The 25,900-nt window shown below is 37.0% G+C and overlaps 1 protein-coding gene across 19 annotated transcripts in view; it reads left to right on the plus strand.

The window, feature by feature from the left end:
• The window catches only part of ADGRL2 (adhesion G protein-coupled receptor L2), a 501,988-nt gene that overhangs the window by 449,332 nt on the left and 26,756 nt on the right, over positions 1-25,900 (plus strand). For 12 of the 19 annotated variants that reach the window (XM_075067759.1, XM_075067760.1, XM_075067761.1 and 9 more), the window contains 11 exons: positions 7,234-7,530; positions 8,050-8,153; positions 8,992-9,177; positions 10,090-10,128; positions 12,936-13,119; positions 15,805-15,927; positions 16,236-16,441; positions 17,529-17,702; positions 18,995-19,204; positions 20,202-20,422; positions 21,732-21,798. In XM_075067759.1, the coding sequence (XP_074923860.1) occupies positions 7,234-7,530; positions 8,050-8,153; positions 8,992-9,177; positions 10,090-10,128; positions 12,936-13,119; positions 15,805-15,927; positions 16,236-16,441; positions 17,529-17,702; positions 18,995-19,204; positions 20,202-20,422; positions 21,732-21,798 (1,811 nt within the window). The remainder of the gene's footprint in view (positions 1-7,233; positions 7,531-8,049; positions 8,154-8,991; positions 9,178-10,089; positions 10,129-12,935; positions 13,120-15,804; positions 15,928-16,235; positions 16,442-17,528; positions 17,703-18,994; positions 19,205-20,201; positions 20,423-21,731; positions 21,799-25,900) is intronic. The other 7 variants (XM_075067751.1, XM_075067764.1, XM_075067763.1 and 4 more) reach the window with 1 other exon arrangement.

The raw sequence follows: 25,900 nt of genomic DNA on the forward strand, positions 1-25,900 counted from the left end.
TGAAGAGGGACAGAAGCTGCCTAATATGAATGCTCTTTAAATACACAAAAATAAAGTGATAGAGGGATTAGGAAGACAACTCTTAAAACCAATATTTTGTCTGTATAAAAGACTCAGATGACTTTAGTGTCAGCATAATATTCATTTAATATGAGTAAATTGACCATCAGTTTTCTTATTACAGTACAATGTGATTTTGGTGCCTGCATGTGTAAGACACTTATTGGTAGGCTGGAGACTGGAGATCAAATTTTGAGATCATTGGGTTGACTAGAGGGTTGTTGGGTTTTTTTGTAGTTGCACAAGATCATTTATAACAACTGTCAATGCACACTTTATATGTGGAATTCATTTCCAGAGAGTGTTATGATGGTCAAAAGTATAAATAGGTTAAAAAAATAATTAGGTAAGTTCAGGGAGGATAGGTCTACCAATGGTTATTAGTCAAGATAGTCAGGAATGCAACTCCATGCTCTGGGTGCCCCTAAACCTCTGTCTGCCAGAAGCTGGGACTGGATGTTGGGATGGATCACGTGATAATTTCCCTGTTCTGTTCATTCCCTCTGAAGGATCTGGCACTGGCTACTGTCAGAAGACAGGATTCTGGGCTAGATGGACTATTTGTCTGACTCAGTATGGCCATTCTTATGTTCTTAACTGTCTATTCATAAAGTTGGGTGTTGTTTCTACATCTTTTAACCATAGCACTTTGGTGTTTTGCTGCCTTGTCCTAAAATACCCTAGTATCAGGCATTTAATGATGTCATAGAGTTAGTACTGCAAAAGCAGATGTCCTGGCTTTGACTTCTTCTGTTGGAATGGTTAATTTGGGGCCATTATGGAAAATTTAGCAATCTGTGTCCCTTCTCTTTGGAATGGGAGCAGTAATGACTCTCTCTGATCCCTCTGTCACCTGTCTATCTGCTGTCTTGACTCTGTCAGTGCTTGGCTATAACAGAACTTCCAAATGCTGAGTGTTTCAAAGACTGAAGTCCTCTTGGGTAAAAAGACTTCTTTGTCGTATCTGACTCATACTCCTGAAGTCAGACATTCGCATTACTCCAAAGGCCAAAAATCTTCTACTCGTTCTTGACCTCAGACCTGTGTTTTCCTTCTTCGGATGTCTTCCTTATGTATAATTCTGCCTATTGCAATCTCTGGAATATTGCCAGAATTTGACCTTACTTTTACCCTGCCTTTGCTGAAACCCATATCTATGCTTTAATCACAATCCCTCCTATTGCCATTGTCTGTTTTACAATTTTCCTCAATTCTTCAGGGATTTCAGACTGTTGTGACCAAAGTACTCTCTTGCACCAAGAAACAGACCCATATCACATCGGCCTTTTCTCTCCTTCACACTCCCTTCCGTTGACTTCATCCTTTGTATGCTATTTTCCCCCTCTCTGCACTTATGGGATTTACTGTACATAGTTCTGTAAAGTATTCTCTATGGTACCACAGTACTTTGATACTTCTTATGATGGACACCACATAACAACTGTGCAGGAATGTGGATTCTTGGCTTAAGAGAAAAGATAAGTTTTTAAAAAGTTGTATTCCTAAATTAGTAATAAAATACATTTTGACTTAAAATAACAAACAGATGCAACTCAAAACAAGTGTGTGAACCATACCAGATTCTTCTTTACTGCCTAGCAAGTCCTGTAGGTGACGATACTGAAGTTTTTCTACTACACATATCACAGACACCCAAAGAATGCAAGAAGGCAGAAGAAATTCAGGAATAAAATGCTTTCTAAGTTGAAAGAATTAGGAGGAGCAGGAGGTATTTTCAAAAATGGATATCTTGTTACACTGTAATGCTTCTTTGGCATCAAAGAGAATTCAGATTCTTTTCTCAGTGAATTAGGGGAAGATTTAATCTATGTTCATTCCAATTTGCGCTAACCGTGCAAAACAGTTCAAACTGGAGTTCATTCTCCTTATTTGCAGCATGTTAACTATCATTACATTTTATCAGATCCCTGCAGGAAAATATAGCAGCTGTGGGTGTGTGTAGAGCACAAGCCCTTATAGTGCCATTACCCAGGCCTTAAAATAATGAGAAGTTGTTGCAAATAAATCTTTATCACCCCAAGAATCTTCCAAGGAGTCATGCAGCAAACAGCTAAAGAAAATCAGATCTCTGCCATTATCTCATGCTGATGATTGACTGAGGAGTGGTCATGGTGAAAGAGATGAGATAATGGTAGCCAATTAACCCAGTTTTCAACTGTAGCAATTTTGCCAGTTTATTGAAACCTTTATTATCATGTGCAGATATCAGTTAAGAACATGGTTATGCTAACTTTGTGCTCTCAACTAAGCAGGATTGGCTGGGTTAACAGCTGACTGCACAACTTCTTAATACCTAGGCGGTGCAGGAAGTGTTGGTGATTTCCCGGAGTCAGTAATGAAACAGTACCCCAGGTCTGTGCTAGGGGGCCAAACAAAGGTCCTTGCTACTTGTGGAGTATTTCAAATCCCACGGCACTGTTTGTGAGAATAGGAAGTGTTAACTCAGTGACCTAGCCAAATGGCAATGTGTCTGTTGTTATTTTGTTAGGATAAAATTTTCAAAAGTGCTTAAGTGACTTAGAAGCCTCAGGCCTGGTCTAAACTCAGGAAATAAAATCGGTATAACTATGTTGCTCAAGGGTATGAAAAATCCAGACCTCTGAGCGATGCAGTTAAGCCAGCCTAACCCATGGTATAGACAGCACTATGTCAACAGGAGAATTCACCTGTAGACCTTGCCATCGCCTCTCGGGGAGGTACAATAGATATACCAATGGGGTAAGCTGTCCTGTCAGCATAGGTAGTAGCTTCACTGAAGTGTTACTGCGGTGCAGCTGCAGTGGAGCAGCATTTTAAGTTGTAACAAGCCCTAAGTCTTATTTTCAGAATTGATTTAGGCACGAAGGCAGCTATATCTCATTGAAAGTCATTGGGATTTAAAGCCAGATTTTCAAAGGTATTTAGGCACCTAAAGATGCAGATAGGAACCTTGTAGAATTTTTAAATGTGCCTAGGCCCCAACTTCCATTGAAGTCAATGGGAGTCAGGCATTTCAGTGAAAGTTAGGCACTTAGATGCCTAGTGGGATTTTGAAAAGAAGTTGTGAGCATATTTAGGTGCCAAAATACCTTTAGTAATCTGGCCTTTACTATCTAAATTATGCTTTCCATTGAGGGAAAAATTATTATTTACTCCCTGTCTTAAATTGTTAGGCTATTCTGTTACATGGCACACTGTTAAACAGTTGCTGTATTTCACCCCAGTGGTTCCTACATTTTCAGTGGTGGAAGGAGTAATCCATTTGGGTAGAGAGGTCCCATCCCGGGAGTCTACCAGTATCAGCCTCGATCTCCCAGTGACTATTGAAAGCAATCCGGGAGATTTTAATAGGCCGCTAAAAATCCGGTTAGCGGCGCAACAAGGCTAAAGCAGGTTCCCTACCTGCCCCCTGGCTCCGCACGGCTCCCAGAAGCGGCTGAGATGTCCATCTCCTAGGTACGGATTGGCTGGGGCGAGGGGCGGGGGGGGAGGTGTCTGCATGTGCTGAGCCCGCCCCAAGCACCAACTCCACAGCTCCTATTGTCCAGGAATCGTGGCCCTGAGCCTAGAAGCCGGAGGGACATGCCGATCGCTTCCAGAAGCTGACTGAGGTAAGCGCTGCCTGGCTGGAGCCCGCATCCCTGAGCCCCCTCCTGTACCCAAACTCCCTCCCAGAGCCTGCACACCCAACCGCCTCCTATACCCCAGCCTTGAGCTCCCTCGGCCCCTGACCAGAGCCTCCTCCTGCACTCCGAACCCTTCAGCCCTCTCCCAGAGCTCACTCCTGCACCCCAAACCTCTCACCCCAGAACCTTCATCCCCTCCCGCACCCCAACTCCCTGCCTCAGCCTGGAGCCCCCCCCCCCCTCTATGAATTCCTCATTTCTGGCCCCACCCTGGATCCCACACCCCCATCCCGAATGCTCAGCCCTCTGCACCCCAACCTCTGTCCCAGCCTGGTGAAAATGAGTGAGGGTGAGGGAGAGTGAGTGACGGAGGGAGGGGAGATGGAGTTAGAAGGGACAGGGCCTCAGGGGAAGGGGCAGGGCAAGGGTGTTCAGGTTTGTGCAGTTAGAATGTTGGCAACCCTATTTCGATAGTTTGAGTATTAATTTAAATTTGGTCTATATGTATAGGATATAAGTGTAAGCTAATTTACCATCTACACAATAATTACATTTACCTCTTTTTGTTTGTATTTTTACTTGTTTGTGCAGTCCAGTTTCAGTTGAACACATTCTCACAAATTTTTTTTTTTTAAAGGAAGTTTTCCTCCTCCCACTGCCACAAGTATTGTAGCACAGTCTGAAAGTTAAGACCAAACAAAATGAGATTTCGTAACTGCTTTAGTTTTGATGTGGGAGGCAAATTAAACATTTCTTAACTCCCTACAGTCCTGTCCCCACTCCTGGTCACAAGAGGGTGATTTTCTACCTGACTATGAGGTGCAGTCCTGGGATGTAAGCAGTTACTTTACAGCTGTCACTTCCTCATTGTGAAAGTTCTGGTTGATGGCATATCAGGCTTACATGTTCTCTCCTTCCTAGTGCTGTAAAAATATTACCTAATAGTGATGATTCGAATTAAGTTGCAATGAAAAAGAATAAACTCCAGTTTTGCATCTAAATAGAAATCTTAGATTGCATTGTAGATTAAATCCTCTCATAGTTCCTTAAATACAAAATGACCAGCCTTTTAAATGCTAGATGTTTTTCAAAAGTGATTTAGTGAATTGTGGTGTTCTTTTAACATTTTCCACTCAAGGTGCTTCTCCTTTCCTGCACTTCCAACTCCATTTGGATTATTATAGTGTGCTCTTTCAGATATGCAATTCCACTCAGGTCTTGAGAAAAGTATTTTGTAGATAATTTGTTAAAATAAATTTTATTTTTGTGATTTTATGTTATTACTAATTAGGGATTATAAATAATTTTTAAAATGTCTTTCTTATTACCAGTATTTGCAGATCATTCCCTTAAAAGCAAAGTAGATATGCTGTATAATTTATTTTAATGAGTAGCATTGAAAATAGTCTGTAGCAAATCTACTGCACTCAGAGTTGCAGTATGAAATTGTGTTCTTAAAATAGTCACCTCACTATTGAATTTCAAATATTTGTCATGAGTCCTTTTACTGATATTTAGCTAGTTCCTATAATACTTAGACTATTCTTGTCCCAAAACCAAAAGTAAAGGTCTAATAACAGTACTAATTGCAATATTGTTAATACAGATTTCATTGATTAAATATGTACTAATTAGCACTGTGTGTCATGGGATGTATAGGATAATAGTTATAATCTGTTCTCGCCTGCTCCATTCTCCTCTCCCCACCCCTCAGTACCTGATTCAGCAGCAGTTACCTGACACTTCTTCCAGTGATTGTGATGCTTTTGACAAATGTTAATTGAGAAAGCATTGAAGGCCTGGCTGCACTGTAATCAAAAGAAAATTACAGAGGTTTCACAAGATGTCACGCAAATACTTAAAAAAAAAAAAAAAAAAGATAGATTTGAATAGGTTTTTACTGCAGCTGGGTAGGCAAGAAGTTCAGCAGGATTACACAGGCAGTACTCAAACAGTAAATAAATTAAACTGCAAAATAAAATTCAAACTTAAGTTTCTGATTGAGATGGAGAATAATGTCAAAATATCTTTGCATATATTGTTTTTACAAGAAATTTAGTTCGCTCTTTAAGAACTTGAACAAATAAATTGCCATGTAAATTTATACTTTAGCATGGTCAGTTGATAGTGTCTATAAAACATTTATCCATGAAGAATGGTTATAAGTGAATAATATGAAAAAGGATTTTAATAAAAAATAATTGTGTTATGTGAAATGTATAAATAACATTTGAGACTCTTAAAACATTTTTTGAAAAATTCAAAAAAATCTGAAAGACAGCATGGGTACTTCTTTTCTTGTTTATACTTGCGGTTTAATTTAAAATCAAGTATGTATATTTTTGACAAATCGTAGCCAGAGGCCATGAGGTGAAAATTCCCTTTGTATGATTAGGGTAAGCCTATGAGAAGTAACAGAAAAAAAACCCCAAACTCAACAACCCCAAAAACTGAAAAATGTCAGATCTGTTTGTTTCCAGTATGTCTGACAAAGTTGAAGTAAATACCTGTCCTTCATTTTAAATATTTCAGGGCAGGGGCTTGTCTTTGCTTTGTCTCTAAAGCATCATGCATACCTGTGGAGATGCAGAAATAACAAATGATGCAGCTGCATTCTTCTGCTGGCCCTTATTGCTATCAGATGAGCAGATTATGTTGGTGCACATAATATTCATAGATACCAATATTATACTTATGTAACCTAATAGGACTCCAAACAGATCTGTTCTGTACTTCATCAGTACAATGATTATTTGTTAGTACATTCCATATGTAGGTTAGCAGAATCAATCGGTTGTGGGTCTCAAATCACAAATTATTTGGCCTAACCCAGTGTTGTCTTGACAGAGAAGATTAAGCCATGTATTTGCCACGGGCTTGAATTACTTGTTTCTTCATACTCACTTTATATTAAAAAAAAAAAAAAAAAAAAAAGTTAAAACCTGAGATGATCAAAAACTAAGACAACACATACATGCTAGGCTTTTCTTCTGTTGAGATCTAATCAAGCAAGAATGATGCTGGGTGGGAAGATGTTACAGTAATTATTTTCCTGCAAGGTATAGAGTGGGTGACTTGATGTTTTTTAGGTTTTAAATGGCATTGTTATTTACAGCGCACAATTTTTTGTTGTTACACTGAGCTTGATTGTTTTCAGCACGTTGATTTAAATTATTCTATCATACTGCTCTTTTTTAAGGTGATTAGAACGTGTTTAATTGTTTTATGTGTATTTGTCATGTACTGATAATTCATTATCAGTGCCCTTCGGCCTTTAGCAATGTAACTATCAATTTGTATCAGAGAGAAGGTGTAAACAAAATGTACTGAACCATCATGTTAATTTGAGTCTGAGAGAATTAAAAAAAGAATAGAAACTCATTCAGAATTGTATGCTTAACGGTGACTGTAGAGAGCGCAAAAGATTGATATGGAAATAAAGAAAAAAAGACACAAGAGAATCATGTAAAATCACATAACCTTTTTTTACCTTTCTTCACTATTCTGAAGAACAGTTATTTTTATTACTCTTATTTTCTCCCTACAGTGCCTACTACCACAGTGACAATAACTTCTTCAGCAGAACTATACAAAACCACTGTGTCAACCGTAAGCACGACTTCACAGAAAGGCCCCATAAGCACAACATTAGCTGGAGGCACAAAGGAAGGAAGCAGAGGGCCCAGGCCACCACCAGCAGTTTCCACAACGAAAATTCCTCCCGTGACAAGTTTTTTCCCTTTGCCAGAGAGATTCTGTGAACCTAATGAGGCCAGGGGGATTAGCTGGCCTCAGACGCAAAGAGGAATGATGGTTGAACGCCCTTGTCCCAAAGGAACTCGAGGTATTGCCTTAAATAAAATCTTGATCTCAAGTAAATGTTTCAAAAGGAATGGACAACTTTCATGGCATTTTTTGTTTTAGGTAATCTGAAACTGTCATGATTTTTGTTACTCAGAGTATGTAGTGTTTGTTTTGGCCTTGATCTATAAAAGGCATTTGATAATAGGTACAGAATGACCTCACACACACTTTTCAAGAATCCAGGGCAAATTTGCTTGAGAACTATAGAGAAGTTTGCTTACAGCTGCCTTTCCCATTATGAGCTGCTCTCTGGATGATTTCCAGGGAAAATCAAGAGATTTTTGTTTGTTTGCTGTAAAAGTCTGATACTTTACTCTGACTTGTATATTGCCGTTTGTAATTTACATTATTTTCTTACATTTTTTGTCAGTTATTGTCAGTTGTTTCCACTAGTGCTATTCAAAATTTAATATAGAGTTTGGAGTGCATTGTAGCTGATTTCCTGAATGCATGCAGAAAAATGGTTTCAATTTCACTGTTGTTTCTACATCTGTTGTAGGAACTGCCTCGTATCTCTGCATGGTTTCCACTGGAACATGGAACCCTAAGGGCCCTGATCTTAGCAACTGTACCTCACACTGGGTAAATCAGCTGGCTCAGAAGGTTGGTTGGAACCCTTTAATATGATACACACTGGTGATTAAGGGTTTTAACTCTGAACATAAATTATTCAGCTTTGTATGTGGAAACCATCTTTATTACTCTTTGTTCAATTTAAAAGCAGAAAGAATTATGCATACTTTGTCTGCAAAGCATTTACTGAAAGTTAGGTTCACATGTGTTCTTTGGTAAGCTGTTTCCTAAATTAAACTCTTTTAATGAGTCCATGCTTGCTTAATTTCATTCCTATTAAATTCAAATGTGCTTTTTGATGTTCAGTAGGGAAAAAAGTACATTCACCTAATAAATCAAGAACTATAAAGTGCATACCAAAATATGTACGGTATAAGCAGATGTTTAGCTAAATGAAAATGATGGAAGAAACTAGAATTCTAAAAAAGTATTAAAAACAGAATATGATTAGAGTGCAGCATCACTTTTTGTTCTTTCCCTCCCTAGTGAGCATTAGTGAGGTTTATGAAACTAAATAATTTGCCATCACTACCAACTGCTTGACTTCCAAATGCCTCAGACACTGGTATGAACAAAAAGATTAGTGTCTGATAACAATGGTAAAATGAAAGTGAAGATGAAATAAAAGATCTGGCCCAAAATTACCAATCTGATTTCTGGTTTTGATGGCTGTTAAGAGCTGCTTTTGTGTGTTATGGATCTAAGAACTTTTAATCTTCTGAGATGAAGTTATTGGTTCAATTAGTTGTGGATTTCAACGTACATGCAAATAATTATTTCACCACAACAAAGGTATACAGAGAATCAGAATTGGAAGCCACAAGCAGAACAAGGGATCCTGCTGAGATAATATAAATTGTCTTTTCAGATCAGAAGTGGAGAAAATGCTGCTAGTCTTGCCAATGAACTGGCTAAACACACCAAAGGACCAGTTTTTGCTGGTGATGTGAGTTCATCAGTGCGGCTGATGGAACAGTTGGTGGACATTCTTGATGCTCAACTGCAAGAACTGAGGCCTAGTGAAAAAGACTCAGCTGGGCGGAGTTATAACAAGGTACACAGCTTCCCACACCTCAATCTGCTAGGATAATCCTTTTTTCCCTTTCAGAAACATTACTGCCAAATCTATGCTTCACTCCTACTGCACAAATAAAGATTTAAGAAAAAAACAAATCCACGATAAGTGTAAATTTTATTAATTGGCTGATATGAAACTCAGTAGATGACTGGGTTCAAATATAAAATGTGTGTATACTTATTCAAATATTGAATATATCACCTCTGCTTTGAGAAGAAGGGATGCTATTGAACTCTGGGGAGTAGCATGTCTTCATGAAAACCTGTTGCAGGCTCGGAGCCTTTTTTTGTCCATTTAAGACCCGAGCATTAGTCACTAATGATAGTTTGGTATATTAAACATGTTATTACTATTGGCAAATATTATCACAGATAAAAATATCTCTTCATGTTCTTGAATATGAATCACAATAACATTATCATTCCAGTTTTCCTGTTGTCGGTGCTAAACTTCTTGCCCACTGTGATTCAGTCAGCACAATATAAATTAAAGATTTTTCATCCAGTCTGTTTTGGAAACACCATCCCATCCTCTCACATCTCCTACTCTGGCAGCTACAGTCTTGGCATTTTAGGCCTTGCAAGAGTGGTTGATGGTTTTATTTAAAATCCCTAGCTATATCGCTGAGCAGAGTTCCTCCAGAGACCAAGCATATGCCCATAGTCTACCCATAGTTTGAACAGAACTCCCATTGATGGAGGAAAGGAAGGTTATAACCAGGTATATGGTTGGGGAGTAGTGTTCCTCAAGAATGTTGCATGGCCCCATGGAAGTACATTGGGCTAAAACTAGACAGACATCTGGACTCTGCCTGCTGAAGATTTTTGGATATTTCTGTAGCTTCCAGAATGTGTCTAACCTCTGATTTTCTTTTTTCTTACTAAAAAGCTCCAAAAACGAGAGAAGACATGCAGGGCTTACCTTAAGGTATCTCTCCTGTGCTGTCACCCTGCTTTCACCCTGCTTCAGCAACCTGCCACGCTTTATCATCTTGCTGCATGATCCTATGTATTTCAGTCTGTGATAAATGTGTTTTGTGCCCCATATCAACTGTACAAATGTTGGCTTTGCACAGGTATAATATTCTCAGAATAAGCAAATGATCAGCGCTTACAACTCTTCTCCTCCCCCCTGCCCCCAATCAAAAAGTACAAGAATAGTAATGAGCATTGTTATTTAGAGATGATATCTCTGTTTCCCTGTGTTATGTTTGTGGAGAAAAAATGTCAATAAAACAGAAATGGTGTCATATTGCTAGTTTCTCGCTTTTTCTGAGGTGCAATCTTAAATTCCAGAGATTTTTGTTAAGAGTCTTTTCAAAGGTCAGATTCAGTAACTTAAGGGGGTGGACTGCAAATAAAAATAAAATCATTCCTGTAACTTTACAGTACAGTATGTGCCAAGTGCCCCATTAGCTAAGCTACAAGGGGCATGAAGTACATTGTTACCTGACTTTCAGTTTCTTAAAGATTCTGCAGCCTCCATCCCTGCAGTGCCCAGTTCCTACATTGTGATGCTGTGCCAGTTATGTCACTGCCACCACTCAGTACTGCTAGTGGAAGAAACTGGCCTAGAATGGATCACGTAAGTGGCTTTTTAAAATTATATTGCACGGTTTTTCAAAGTTTCTTTTTTAATATTATTAATTTTTGCTTATACCTATGGGATCTAATACAAGAGTAATAAAAACTTTGAAACACCGCACAACATAATAAAAAGAAAAGCCTCTTAATCTGACATTCCCCCCTTTATATAGGAATGCTCTAGTCACCAGCATTCACAGGCTGGAGCCTTGCATAGAAATGGGAGCTGGTTGGTCACAGCAAGAATAGTTACTAGGAGATCCAAAAGGAAAAAAGAAGTAGGAGTGGTAGAATCAGATTTCAAATAATAATAATTTAATTGTCCCTTTTAGCCTGGTTAATGGGGAGCACAGCAGATATTGTTGGAATGGACTGAATTTTCATAATTCATTTGCAGTTCACCTCTTAAGATATAGGTTAATGGGAACTGTAGTAATTGGTGTACTACCCAGGACACATGTGTCATTGGGACAAAAATAGTCTTTCATTTTTTTCCTCTCTCTTTAGCAGGGAGGAGAGCGCACCTCAGAAATATTATTATTATTGATAATCATACCATAGTAAATAAGGCATGCTTCAAGTTAATGAATGCATATAATCGGCACGGTATATAGATACACAAGAAACAGTAGCGCGACCTTAATTTCTGACCGGTATCATTTTCAGTGAGTCTCAGATGAGCTTCTCTGTTCAGATAAGAATAACAGACCTCTTGAAATTACAAATCAAAAACTGACTTACACTATGCAAATGAAGCAAGTTCCCACTTTGTGACAGAGGATTCAATTGTACCTCAGATTAGAGGCTCCAATCTGTATTTCTTGGTGACTAATGAATCTGGCCTCTGCAGACGAATTTCTGTTCCACTCTAGTTAATGGCTGCAGCAGTATCAGTGTGAGCATTTTGACTATTCTGTCTCCCATTAGAGGGAAAAAAAGCCTTTTAATGCCACTTCGAAGTATCTTCCACCTGCCAGGAAGGTTATGTGGCTCACAGTGCTGGTAGAAAGAGGATATAAAGATGGATTAGGCTAATTAATCTTGCTCTGACAATAGCCTCAACCAGCTTTTTCTGTTCATTCATGTGCACAGTGTAGTATTCCAAACCAATATTTTTGTGTTCTGTTTCCATTCCCAGTGCTTTTAAACTGATCAGATTATATATGTGCTTAATGACACATTATGACTAGGTAAATGGGACAATGATTCAGCAATGCATGGCATATTCAATGCACAGCTACATTATGCATTAATGTATAAGAGCCTGCCTTCAATTGATTAACTGATTACTGTGATTGATTGGATTGTTTTGTAAAGAGAATGTAATGATGTCTCTTCAAATTCCCTTTTCTCCTTACTTACTGTTGTTTTATATGCAGCTTAATGAACCCTAATACATAATAATATAGTTGTCACAGTGCAGAATTTAAAAAACGGGAACTTTGTTCAGTTGTGTAACTACGCTTTCACAGATAACAGGGTCAGTCAGTGGGCATCTTGTTTGCTCTACTGATTTCCTTTGTTGAATGACCATTGTGCAGGAATGGAAGTTAGTAAGCTTCCAAGTATTTGTCAACGGGTACAGGAAAGGGGAGAGAGAGTGGTGCAGACTATTTTATAACTACCGAGGCAACTTCGTTTCATGCCTCTTATAATAAAAGAGAGAGTTTGTCTTAGACAACAGCTTATGGTACTGTAGTTGCATGTGTTGTGTTAAGTTTGCAGGATAGTAGTACTGCCTTTTTAGCCTAAACATTGGGCTGCTGGCTTTGGTATTTTTGGCGTTTTCTAAATATGAATTATATTTTTTTACATTAACTTCAATATTAAGCTTGAGGCAAGACCATTTGCATTGGTTCTTACATTTCTCAGCACATTAATAATGGAGTCTTCATATCTGATAACGAAACAAGTCAGATCTGCATGTTTACCAGTGACAGATAACACTGCTGGTGGCTAGTGTGCCTCTATTTTTGCTAGTTCAACAAAGGGTTGGAAATATTTGTAGGTTGAAAATAGTTTTCTGGAGCCATTAAATCACAGTAAATCATCTTGACAGTTAAATATTATAATTGTCACCAGATAACATTGGAAACTTTCTCCCACTGCCTAGGGCAATCACACCTAATGATAGTCTTCTAATGAATACAGGCAATCGTTGACACAGTGAACAACCTACTCAGGCCTGAAGCTCTAGAATCCTGGAAAGATATGAATTCTTCAGAACAAGCACATGCTGCAACAATGTTACTTGATACACTAGAAGAAGGGGCTTTTGTCTTGGCTGACAATCTCTTAGAACCAACTAGAGTCTCAATGCCCACTGAAAACATTGGTAAGTTAATTTGTCTTCAAGTGTAGTTTCAAGCACTGCATATCCCGGTATGACAAGAAAGCAACAACCAAGGTTAATAGTCAGAGTACACTAAGAAACCTGGGGTCTTCAGTACTTGGTAGTGAGCTGCAGTTTCCCATTTGGGTGGGGGAAAGTGTTCGTGAATTGGGACGTTTTCTTAATTAGTTTAAAAAAGTATTCTTCTGTGGCATAATTAATGCTATGTAAAAAAGCAAAGCAGTTTATGTTGCAAAGTTCATCATCAATTGAAAAATCATTAGCAAAGTGTATGGATATGAATAGTGCTTAAATGCCAGAGAATGGATTTTCTGAAGTAACTGAAATGCTTGCTGTGGAGCTGTGGAAATGTTTTCACATTATATATAATCTACTCCTAATGAATTTAAATTACTTTCTGGAATGTGCTTTGCCAGTTAAATGTTTTAGGCACATAGAACATGGACAAAATGTTTATATTAAACATCTCTGCATGCATTTTCACTTGAAGGCAGTTAACTACATCTCCCATAATACAGAATAAGCATGCTCCATAGATTGCAAAATAGTTGCATATACTTGGAACATAATTTAGAATTTAAATGGTGGCCCTGATGAAGGGCTCAGCATTAGGGATCTACAAATACAGATATAGTCTTGAGTTAGTTAAACCCACTGCTGGTACATAAAATTAAAATGTCTTTAGTGTACTGATGAGTCACGCCTCAGGTACAAGGGGAAAGGGAAGCATATGATGCCGAGGTGCTGAGTCAGAGGCTTGGGGATTGGACTGAGAGATTTGGTAATGGGAAGAGTATTGAATAAATAATTTTTTGGATGGGGATGTGAGAACAATGTGGAACTGCTGGGTACTTAGGGTCTCACACGTGAAAGGCCTCCAAACAAATAATATCTTAAACCTCTATTTTCCCTCTTAAAACTGCATCCTAAGCATCACATTGTAAGCAAAGTAATATTGGTGTGAACTGTGCACTTGTAAATTCAAATTCTGGATCACCCTTACTTTTTATAGTGGTGGCTCTGCCTGCCTAGTTATAGAACTTTCACAGGAAATGTTTATCACCATCACTAATTTATCACTGTCACTACTAAATAGTTACACCAATTGTCATAAAAGTTTCACTCTCATAATAGGAGTTTGGATAGAATCTCTTTATGAAAAGCTTTTGAGAGTTTGCACTGGATTTAACTGATAAAGACTAATTTTTAAAAATGTATTCTCTCTTGTCTGATTTAATTGAAGACATTTTTCCTTCATATTTTTACCTTTACTTTTTTCTCCTTGAAAAACTGTAAGGAAACATCTTTTGTAAATTAGCCTACATGCCTCTTGTAAGCAACAGCTTCCTTTAAAGTAGACTGTGTATCTAGGCCCCTGATCTTTCAAACACGGATGTACAAGTAGTTCTATTGAGTTCCATGGGACTACTTGTATGTCAGTGCTCAGGAGAAGCTGCCTTCAAATTAAAATAATATATTGCTCATGTCAAGGCTACTGATGTCAGTCAAGGCCTAACAGACCAGCTGTGCAAGCACAACTCCCATTAAACTAAATGGCATTCAGAAACAGAGCAACCTAAAATCTTAACTTCAGAAAGGCTTGCAATAGACTACCCGTCCTCTCCATTCTCCACAGTTCTCCCTCTCTCCCCTTTAAAGATATTCTGAGTGAAATACTGGCCTTCCACCCCCATTGAACTCAGTGGTAAAAGTCTCATGGACTTCAGTAACCCGTGATGTCACAATTTATATTTATACTGAACTCATTAGTCAAATAAATAGTCTCCATGCAAAAACCGCTGTAGATCTGTCATGTTCTTGTAAATTAACTGTTTTGTTGGTTATTGAAAGCATTTGTATTTGTCCTTCAGAATATGTAGGGGGAAAAATTTAAACCATTGTCAAATGTGATGTACAGGTGGCCGTAAATGCCAGGTTTTAACACTGAGGCAAAGATATTTCCTGATAAGTGGGCTCTCCTGAACTGAGTTATTTTACCTATCAAAGAGCATCCAACCTTGCAAGGTTATTCTATAAAACCTCAGCTCTGCACTATACAAACCTGAGTTAAATGTAAAGAACTGATAGTAACATTTAAATCTTTTTAAAATAGTTGTTTGGTGGAGCATAAAATGTCTTCCAACAACTCTTTAACATACATGCAGAAAACCTATATTTTGGACTTTTCTAGACAAAAATACAGATTCACGTAACTATACTATTTAAATGCACCTAGCTATTTACAGTATTTTAGGGATACCTTAGTATTGCATAATTGCTGTTAAATAGCATAGACAGACACTAACAATTTATGCAGTAGAGACACTCCGGGCTTCAAAAATTAAGCATTTCTTCAACCTAAGATTTTACAATGCTTTTAAAGTGATGTCTTGTAAGCACACAATAAAACAAGGTTTGTTATCATGCTTTCACCACTGAAGTGCTGTTACTTTGGTAGTATGAACTAAGTTTGTTTAAAGATTAAAGAAACTAAGTCCTCATAGTTGAAACATCCAGCATGCATCTGTCTTTTAGAGGCAAAAAAGGACAACAGAATAAGGAGTTTTCAGAAAGTTATCGCCTGCCACATTGTATTCTGACCACAAAATATGTTTTCTACTTTTTTTTCCCTCCCTTCCCTTATTGGTTTGTGTTTGGTTTGACTAGTTCTGGAAGTTGCAGTGCTCAGTACAGAAGGCCAGGTGCAGGACTTGAAATTTCCTCAGGGCAGTGAGGGAGGCAATTTGATCCAACTCTCCGCAAACACTGTGAAACAGAACAGCAGGAATGGTAAGTTTGGACACATAAACAATTTGACTCCTTTAATCTGTGTAAAATGCACATTTAAAGGAATAGTAATTTAAATCTTGCATTTCTGAATATGTTAATACATTGACTTGCAGAAGTAAAAATAGCTGTTCAGTGGCTCTTTATTGTATGGAATGTGTGCAAGTCTCTTTGGTTGGAAACCAAATCCTGCAAAATGCATTAGTCTCTGCTGCTGTTTTATTTTTCATTAAGATAGTAGATTATTCAGCACACATTGTACTCTTCACCTACAATTCCATGACATTATAATGGGAGTTTTCCTTTAATAGGATTAGCAAAATTGGTTTTCATCATTTACAAAAGTTTGGGACGGTTCCTCAGTACCGAAAACGCGACCATAAAGCTGGATAGTGACTTCGTTGGTCGGAACAGTACCATTGCAGTGAACTCCCACGTCATTGCAGCCTCCATCAACAAGGAGTCCAGCCGTGTGTACCTGACTGATCCTGTGCTTTTTACCCTGGAACACATTGATGTGAGTTATGCTAATGAATTAATGGGAAGGACATAAAATCAGCAAGAGAAGAGCAAAGCAGGAAAAAAAACCACCTTCCTTCCATTTGAATTTTAAATGTTGGACTAGGTCAGAGACACAAGTTTATTTAAGTCTATGAACATAAAATTAAATGAGCCTGGTTCAGTGATTATTAGAACTTAAGTGTATTCTTAATGAAAGCTAATTCAGTAATCAACATGAAAATGTAAATGACTCTAATTTGTTTCTAAGTGAAAATTAACTCTTACCTTAGCAGCAGGATAGAAAAATATCAACTGCTATGACTCTGCCTGTTTAATGTAGCAAAATTAAATGACACTTGGAGTACTTAGTTTAATTCTGGGCCATCTTTGGGAAACCTTTGCAAATTGTTCAAGTAGATTTATTCAACACAGAACAGAGTGTAGCTTCTACAGTCTCCAATGTCTCAAAGCTTGCTGTCCATCTTCCTTGTGACTGCTAAATCCATATGTTTCTTTTTACTACACTCTTTCACTCTGCTGTTTGATTTGGGTTCTTCCTGTTCCCATGACAAGAGTGTGGGTATAGTAAACTATCAGGACTGGCTCAGAAAAATGTGTGGGTTTTCCTCTTTTATCTACTTCAGCAGGTTCTCCTTGAAGTAGGCCTTGAGGAGCTAACCCTTTCTCAGTGCCTCTTATGTGCAACTTTGGTTTGCTCAAAAATGAGAATAGAAAAGGGACAGTATTTTTAAATGGTCAGTTACACGTGAAATCCTACAGAATAAGTTCAGTTTTAATTTTGCAGAAAGAAAAAAAAAAGACTACAATGAGCCATTAGTGCATAAAATTGTAAGATGGAAATTGTAATTGTTTAAAATTGGGTCTACAGTAATTGAGATTACACATTAGAGTGTTTCGGACTATAAAGTCCCTTTTAAACTAGATGTCTGCCTTGTACAACATAGTCCACAACTTTGCAGATGAAAAACTTTATAGTCCGAAACACGCAAAGTTTAATCTAAATTACCTTTTACATATATTGAACTGTTATTGCCATATCATAGTGTAAAATCCTAATTTTATTTTATCCTTTTATCCCCCAGCCTGACAATTATTTCAATGCAAATTGCTCCTTCTGGAACTACTCAGAAAGGACTATGATGGGATATTGGTCCACTCAGGGGTGCAAATTGATTGACACAAATAAAACTCACACATCTTGTGCTTGCAGCCACCTAACCAACTTTGCAATCCTTATGGCCCATAGGGAAATTGTGGTAAGTAATGTTGCTTCTAGTCAGTATAGAGCAAACCTTTGAAGGGTTGGCTTTAATATGTGGAAGAAAGCAAAAGTTCAGATGCTTATCCAAATCTTAAACATATCTCTGAGCATTTCCAACTTTCACACATCACTTCCAAGAGCAGCTTCCTCTCCATATGACCTTTCTCCCTCTTCTATAGAGCTGATCACAAGGTGAGGGGAACATTATTCTTTTTAAAATTGTTTCTGTTTTTTTGTCACAATCTTGTTTTTGTTGAAATTTTCTGACCAGATGTGCTTTCCCACAACTGGACAGGTTTCTGGTCCTTCCATTCAACTTCTAGCCCCATGCCTTTAACAAACTCCCAGATACAGCTGGATATGAATCGTGGGAAGTTTCTATGCCCTCCCATAAACACGAACTGCTATACTAATGATGAGGTCCAGCAGCCTCTTTATTGGGTTCTTCAAACTTCCCTGCACTACAGAGCTTTACCATCTAGCTGCATACCACGCTGCTTATGAGATCTCTAAAGTCCCAGAGCATGTGACATTTGAATGGCTCTAGGACTTTGCCTGTACATTGTGCACTTTGGAGAGCAGCTAAATAGGGAAGCCCAAGAGTGCCTGCAAATATAAACGTGGTAGCAGCATAGCCCAGCAAAGAAGCTGCCAGAGAGTTGCTGAGCCATACAACCAATATAAAAAACAAAACCAAGGAGATTGTCCTCACTTTCATTGACCACAGGGTCAATCCTGTCAATCTTCTGAACCAGTCTTTACCTGAACATGAGGTTTGAGTTTGTGTTGTAAGTTGAAGGGTCAGATGAGTTACTCTGTTTTTTCTTGTTCTAATTGATTTCTTCATGATGAATGTTCACATATTTCTCCAACTCAAGCTTTTTGGATATAGAGTTGTAGGTTTGTAGGAAAGAAGCAAGGTTTTTTTCTTATAGACTATTATAAGAAATTTTTTTTGTATCTGCATGTGTGTACAGCAATACATTCACAGTACAAGTCTCTTCCACAGAATTTTCTTCAAACTTGCAGATCACCATAAAAAAAGTAAAAATATTATCTCGTCTATTTCAAATTTCTATCTCTGTGCACTCAGAGCTGCCTTTCTTGCACGCACACTAATCTTCAACAGCAGATAAATCTGACATCAGATTGATAAAATACTCAGCACTTTTCTTCTGTCATCTATAAAATTCATCAGGAATTTTCTAGATGCTACCTGTTTAAATGATCTTCTGTTTGTACTGATAAGTGGCCATATTAATTTTCTCCATTCTTGATTATTTTCAGTACAAAGATGGAGTGCATGAGCTACTCCTTACTGTCATCACCTGGGTGGGAATTGTCATCTCCCTTGTATGCCTGGCCATCTGCATCTTCACATTCTGTTTCTTCCGTGGCCTACAAAGTGATCGTAATACTATTCACAAGAATCTTTGTATCAACCTATTCATTGCAGAGTTCATTTTCCTAATAGGCATCGATAAAACAGAATACAAAGTAAGTCTGTGTGCATATTGATCTTGTTCTCTGAAAACAACTGTTTGAAATGGATGTGAATATAAATATGACACTACTTCCAAGCTTTCAAGTTTCTGTATGTAACTGATACAGCAAGGCTGGGATAAAAGGCATTACAAAAGATTAAGATGGACATGTTCACAAATATTTGCAGGCATCAAAAGTACCATTATAGTTTCTATTTCCCTCTTAAAGGGAAATAGTGTTTTTCCATTAAGAAGCATGTGTTAATAAAGATAGGTGATTTAAAGGGTACTTGTCAAAGTGGTGCTGAATTTAAATGTTGATATACCAGAAACATGAACTTTTTACACCGAAGACCTCTGAGTGCCTGATGTAACTTTTTAAAGCTTTGGTGAGATTCATCCCATCCTTCAGAGCTCAGAGAGTGGCTTAGAATTTAATAGTTTGGTAGAGTTTCATCCAGCATTCAGCTAGACAGGAGTGAATCTAAATTGGCTACTGATACACCAGCAGAACTTCCTAAAATAGTAAAAGCAAAGTTTTTTTATATTAAAGCAGATAGAAAATTTGGATGGCTGCATAAGAATTTTAAACAGAATATATAAATACATGTAGAACCAACTGTTCTTTATTTATCTTCTTGTACCAAATCATCTACAATGTAAGTCTTGCAGCAGTGTTAACATTCCGGTCTCAAAATTATGGAATTGTTTTTAATGCTTCCACTACAGTTAGGAATATTAGTAAGTTATTTCCATACTTAACATATGTAATGCAATTGAGTATACTTTCTGCAGCTACTGTGGACATAATACATTACTAACATTTCTGAATATCTAGCATATATTTTTGGCTAGTGAAAACTACTCTGGACTTGTGAAGAGTCTTTGGTTGAAATATATTCAGTTACTACCTTCATAACAAAATTAGTATACTGTTTCATTTTGCAGTGTATTGAATTAGCTAGGAAGGTTCTGGCAGTTTGTTTTTTCATGTTTCTCTTTCTTTGCAGATTGCATGTCCGATATTTGCAGGCCTCCTACACTTTTTCTTCCTGGCAGCATTTGCCTGGATGTGCCTAGAAGGAGTGCAGCTCTATCTCATGTTAGTAGAAGTATTTGAAAGTGAATATTCTAGGAAGAAGTACTACTATGTCGCCGGCTACCTCTTCCCTGCCACAGTAGTTGGTGTCTCAGCTGCTATTGACTATAAGAGCTATGGAACAGAGAAAGCGTAAGTAATTGCAAGTGACCTGAGTGTTTTTCAAGTGAATAATTTTTTTAAAGCCTGTTAGCTGTCAGAGGGTCCCTGACAGCTTAAAATAGCATTTGAAAGCTTTATTGATAAGAGAATGGCAATGCCATGCACAAATTACAATCAAGTCTTTTGTAATTTTCTAGGTTCAGAGGATTTGTACTCTGGAGAGGCAGATTCTAAATTATAGTCTTTCTTTTAACACAAAAGATTGACCTAAAACAAATTGAAAAAGTAAATAACTTTTTGGCCTCAAATGGTATTAAGTAAAAATTCTTCCGAACTTAGTGTCTTACAGGCTTAACCACCCAGTTTTAAGCTAATGCTTCATTAGATCGCTTTGTTCAGCTGGCCCTCTGGCTAAGTCTCATTCTGAATCATGACAGTATAATATTCCAACCTATATATTTCACTTTGATAATATTTTATAAGAAGGGTAAAGCAGGATTAAAATTACCCATTGCCTTTTATTTATAAAAATACAGATATTTATAGAAAGTGACAGAAGGTAGACATAGACTGTTTCTGAGGATTTGAGTTGCTGGAGGCATGAATTTGCCTTCCAATGGTGTTTTACTTTGTCCTTTGATGAAATTTGTTACAGTATGGGAAGATGTTGACTTCTAGAATGCTGCTTGATTTTGCTACCGATGAAAGATAAATAAAAGAGATTCAGCGGGGTGCTGGGCTATATGAAAAATGAACCACTAAGTGAAGTCAGCCAATAAGTTTATGCGTCATTTACTTTAATATCACATGAGTTCTTTCTTACTATTCAACTCCCAGATGGGGTATTTTATTTATATCATACTGTTTTGCAGCAAAACGTGACATCTGAATGTTTTTTATCTTGCTTTCTTCAGGGATCAGCACTTTGCTTATGATATAAAGTTAAAGGCAAATTTTGAAGATTACATAGAAAACCTATGAAAATAAAGCATTTACTGATGTCGGGTTTCACCAGTTCATAGCAAAAACTTTGACAGAACCTAAAAAAGAGAGCGAAAGAGAGGGTCTTTTTGTATTTTTTTTAAATTAGTTTTGATATGTAAGGAGAGAAGCAGAGCAGATGATCAACAATCTTGTTAAAGAAAACCCAAGAAAACAGCCCTAGCTAAGGGGGGGAAATGGCCATGATTAAGATGGTGCTGTTCACTGTTGTTGGCTCGTTGTGTAGTCACAATGAAACACCTGTTCAAGAATTATTTAAGATGGGTTTTGCACTTTCCATTTTTGCAACTCAGGAGCCAGTGTAATCATTTAACTTTCATTGCCTTTTTCATTGCAGTTGCTGGCTCCACGTAGATAACTATTTTATCTGGAGTTTCATTGGGCCTGTTACCTTCATTATTCTGGTAAGAGTGTTTTCCTCCTCCCCCGCTCCTTCCCCTTTTTGCTCATTTTACAAGAGCAACAGTGTTATGAAGGTTGAGTAACATCAGTCATTACAAACCCTACTCTCAGAGTTTTGTATGAAAATAATTAAGGCAAATTTATAATGAGAACAATGGACCGAAAAGAATGTTTAAAATAAAGTTCTGACCAAATTATTAATGTTCAGAACTCATTTGGTGCTTCTTCACTTCTTCTTTTTGTCCTTATTATTTTAATACTGAAGGTCGTATTGATATGGCAGTCATATGACAGATCCATATAGCACTAAATACAGATTACAAAAGGACCATTATTATTGCTACCATCTATTGAGTCGGTTTTGTACATGTTCAAAAATTGTAATTAAGTATTTGTCCAACAGACTGGAATGACTCAAACAGAAGTTCCAATCCTCTGGGTAAATAATTCAATCTAATAATTCTGCACACACATGCTTGTATGTGTGTATATATTTGTAAGTGTTGTTTTTTTCCCCCATATATGTATCTATGTTATGTGTACTATGTATAAAACACTCGCATCTTTTTTATATAAATAATAATCAGTGTATTGTGAACCCAATAGAAAACCCATGTGAGTCATTCCAATCAGTTGTGGAAATATTTTTATTATATATATAATTTTTTTAAAAAATTAAAAATTGAGTGGTTAACTCATTCATTATCCATTCCTAGAACCATTCCAGTCTTTACAGTAAATAGAACATGGTTATATATTCAGCCAGGGGAAGATCTGATGCAATTAATTCAAACTGATTGAAATAGAGGTATAAGAATTTGGAAGAAAAGGATATTCAAAATGAATTTACAACTCAACTCTGAACAGAGCTCTGAAAGGTCTAGCTGTGCTTGAGTGTGCACTGGTATTCTATCGGTACATAAGAGAGAGTTCATAACGTCGATATTTTGGAACAGTGAAGTGGGTTTTATTAGTGTTGTTTTTTGAAACCTACGGAAATTAAATACCATATCCTGTGCATTTATATAATGCCATGGTTGTGCCAAAAACTGACAAAAGCCAAGAAATTAAAGTTTCTGATACTCCCTTTACTAATACGAGTTTTGTACTCTTGTAATGTTTTTATCAACCTCAAAGATAGTTTGTCAGCCTTACTTTTTAAATTTCTGCCTTTTATTGATTTATACAGTGAATTATTTAAGCACATTTTTTAGTATCTTATCATTTATACTGCCCCAAAATGTGAAAGAAAATTGGTTCATTTTGAATCTACGAGTTACAGTGAAAAGATGTGCAAGACCATCCAAGATAGATAGGCTTGGAAGGATTTGATTTTTATCAAAGGTTGGTAAAAGTCAATTTCATTGTACACACAGACCAACCCAAAAATATTTCCATTGATGATTATCAAAATTTATAGCTAGTCAAAGTAATAAAAACCTGCTTGAGAACTGAATTTGATTTATGGATATTCACTTTGTATATTTTGACACGTGTTGACAATCTGTGTTTTAACATTTTATAAAGCTTTAACTTCTAGAATTTCAATGCCTACTGTCATTAAGTAATTATTGTCTGACCCACTTCATAATTTACCACACCTGTAAACATTTAAATAGGTAAAAAAATAAAAAAATGCTTAAAATAAACATCGATATTGGTGTCAAAATTACATTTTTAAAAAACTGAATTCTGCCAAACCTATTTATAGATGATTTTTCCTGTCTTAAGATATCATGCTGAAGTATTTCCAGCTGTATATATCTCCAGATGTACTCTTTGTTTATTAGAAGGCCACCTCGGTTAAACAATGGAGTTTTTTCAACCCATTGAGCGTGGACACTTAAGAAAGAACAAGTGCACAATGTGCAAATAGATGCTTCATTTTAAAGATACAGTCACAATGCTGTAAGGATCTGTTGTGTAAAATTTTCTTTTCTTTTTCTTTTCTCAAATGTTAAAGTGTATGTATGTATGTATGGAGAGAAAGAGAGAGAGACAGAAAGATAATAGTCTGCTTGAGGTATGAGGAATGTGGTCAAGCAACTAGAATGTAGTACAAAGTTTAGTCTATTTAAACAAGTTTAAAGAAAAGGAAATCTCTCCCACTTTGGAATTTGATTCAGTACTAAGTCTTCAACTATATTTAAATGGAATTTTTAATACAGTAGGTCATACTTTTCCAATAAGAGAAGTTGTATACATGATTGCTGTGATCATTTAAAGAAAACTGTTCTAAGTCTGATGTCATACAGTTCAGCTTGTCAGTGCTTTAGGGTCTGGTTATAAGTGTTTTTTTGTTTGTTTTTTGTTTAACTTATTACTGTAAGCACTTTGTAGGTCACTTCTCTCTATTTTATATAACATTTCACTTGAGAGGGCTAGAAAGGGGCTTTGCTGAGGGCATTTTTGTTTCCTCGTAACCAGGTCAGAGAAAGAACAGAGGTGAAGGACATTTAAATTATGTTGACTATGTACGGTCAGAGTCCACTGTTATTTATTGGCCTTGATATTATTATCCTCTAGCAAATCATTTAGATTGAGTGACTAAAGGCCTTTGCGAACAGTATTCCTAACTTCACAAATATGAAACAGCAGGTAGCAATCACAACATAGTTCCTGGGAGTAATTCTTCTCTTGCGATTGCTTTGCCCTCTAATAGTCCAACTGAGAGAGAGAGCGAAAAAGAGAGGCAGATGAGTAATGTCTGAAAGATAATCTCATGTGCAACGTAACCAGAGAAGAGCCATGTTTGAAGAGTAGGGTATTCATTATCAGTGGTATGAAAGAGTTTAATATTAGTAATCTTTTCAACATCTGTTACTGGTTTAAATTCTGTTATGATGTTTATTAACAAAATAATATGCATATTCTTAGACAATATTGTTTGCTGCTTTAATTTATAAGGTTTTCTCTGTGGTTAAATCCATCCTTCCAATTGCATTAAAATCCATACACGACAACATAGGGGTCTGTGAGGGAAAACTGCCTTCTGAGGAAGACATAAAACTTTCAACTTCAGTATTTCCACAGACTGTCATGCCTATGGGCACCAGGGTCATTATATCTATGAGAAAAGAGCATGTAAGTAATAAGCAGTGGGAAACCATTAGTATGCCTGAAATGATTTAATGAAAGCTTGGATCATGACACATCAGGAGCTGTTCTAATCATTTGGACAGTTCCATCTGCATCTTTAATAATTAATTCAGTTCAGTAAGAGTTCAACTTGCACACTCATTTAGAAGCCTTCTTCAGAGAACACCTCTTTGGCTGCCAGTCCCAGAGAGAAATAGGCTTCTGCAGGGCTAAGAGCAAAGATCTGGAGATACACAAACAGTTTTAGAGCTGCATTTGCCAGGTAACAAAAGCTCCAGGGAGGACAAAAAGGGTCAGAACATGTGCAGTTCAGCTAGGTTACTTCACAGTGGTGTTTCTGTTCTTCTGTCTTATCATATCCATGTCAGCACTGCGGGCTGTGTGGAATGAATTTTAAGCTGCTAAGCTCAGGCAGGTGGGATTCAACTGAGTGAGTTGATGGCTATAAAATAAACAGTGTGCTCCCATAATCTGTGGTCAGAAAAGCCCGAATATTTTGACTTCTATATAGCTCCATGTTCATTCATGCCATTAAGATGGATGAAGTTGGTTAGACTCTTGCTCAGCCAGGACTACTGGGGTATGATCCTCACAGATGGAACTAATAAATTTGCCTGGTAAAGGTTATTTAAACAAAGATTCTGTAGATGTTCTATTTAATCAATACAGGAAAAAATGTGTGGTCGTTTTACTCATACTGAAATATGTTGTTTCACTGGTATGTCTGTGTGTATGTGTGTGTGTGTGTGTGTGTATATATATATATATAATATATATATACACACATACACACACATATAAATATACATTATATGTTTATAAATATATATTGTGGATGTGTGTTTTTATATGTACACACATGATAAATGTGGCAGTGAAAGACATGATAAATTGAATTTGTCACGTTCCTGACTTTCATTCTACCACTTATCTATCTTTTTTAGGACTCCTTCTAGTCTTTCAGACCTCTCTGCATCTTATAACCATTTTTTTTTAAATCAACTT

This window comes from Chelonoidis abingdonii, chromosome 7 (genome assembly GCF_003597395.2).
Source record: "Chelonoidis abingdonii isolate Lonesome George chromosome 7, CheloAbing_2.0, whole genome shotgun sequence".
Lineage (NCBI taxonomy): Eukaryota > Metazoa > Chordata > Testudines > Testudinidae > Chelonoidis > Chelonoidis abingdonii.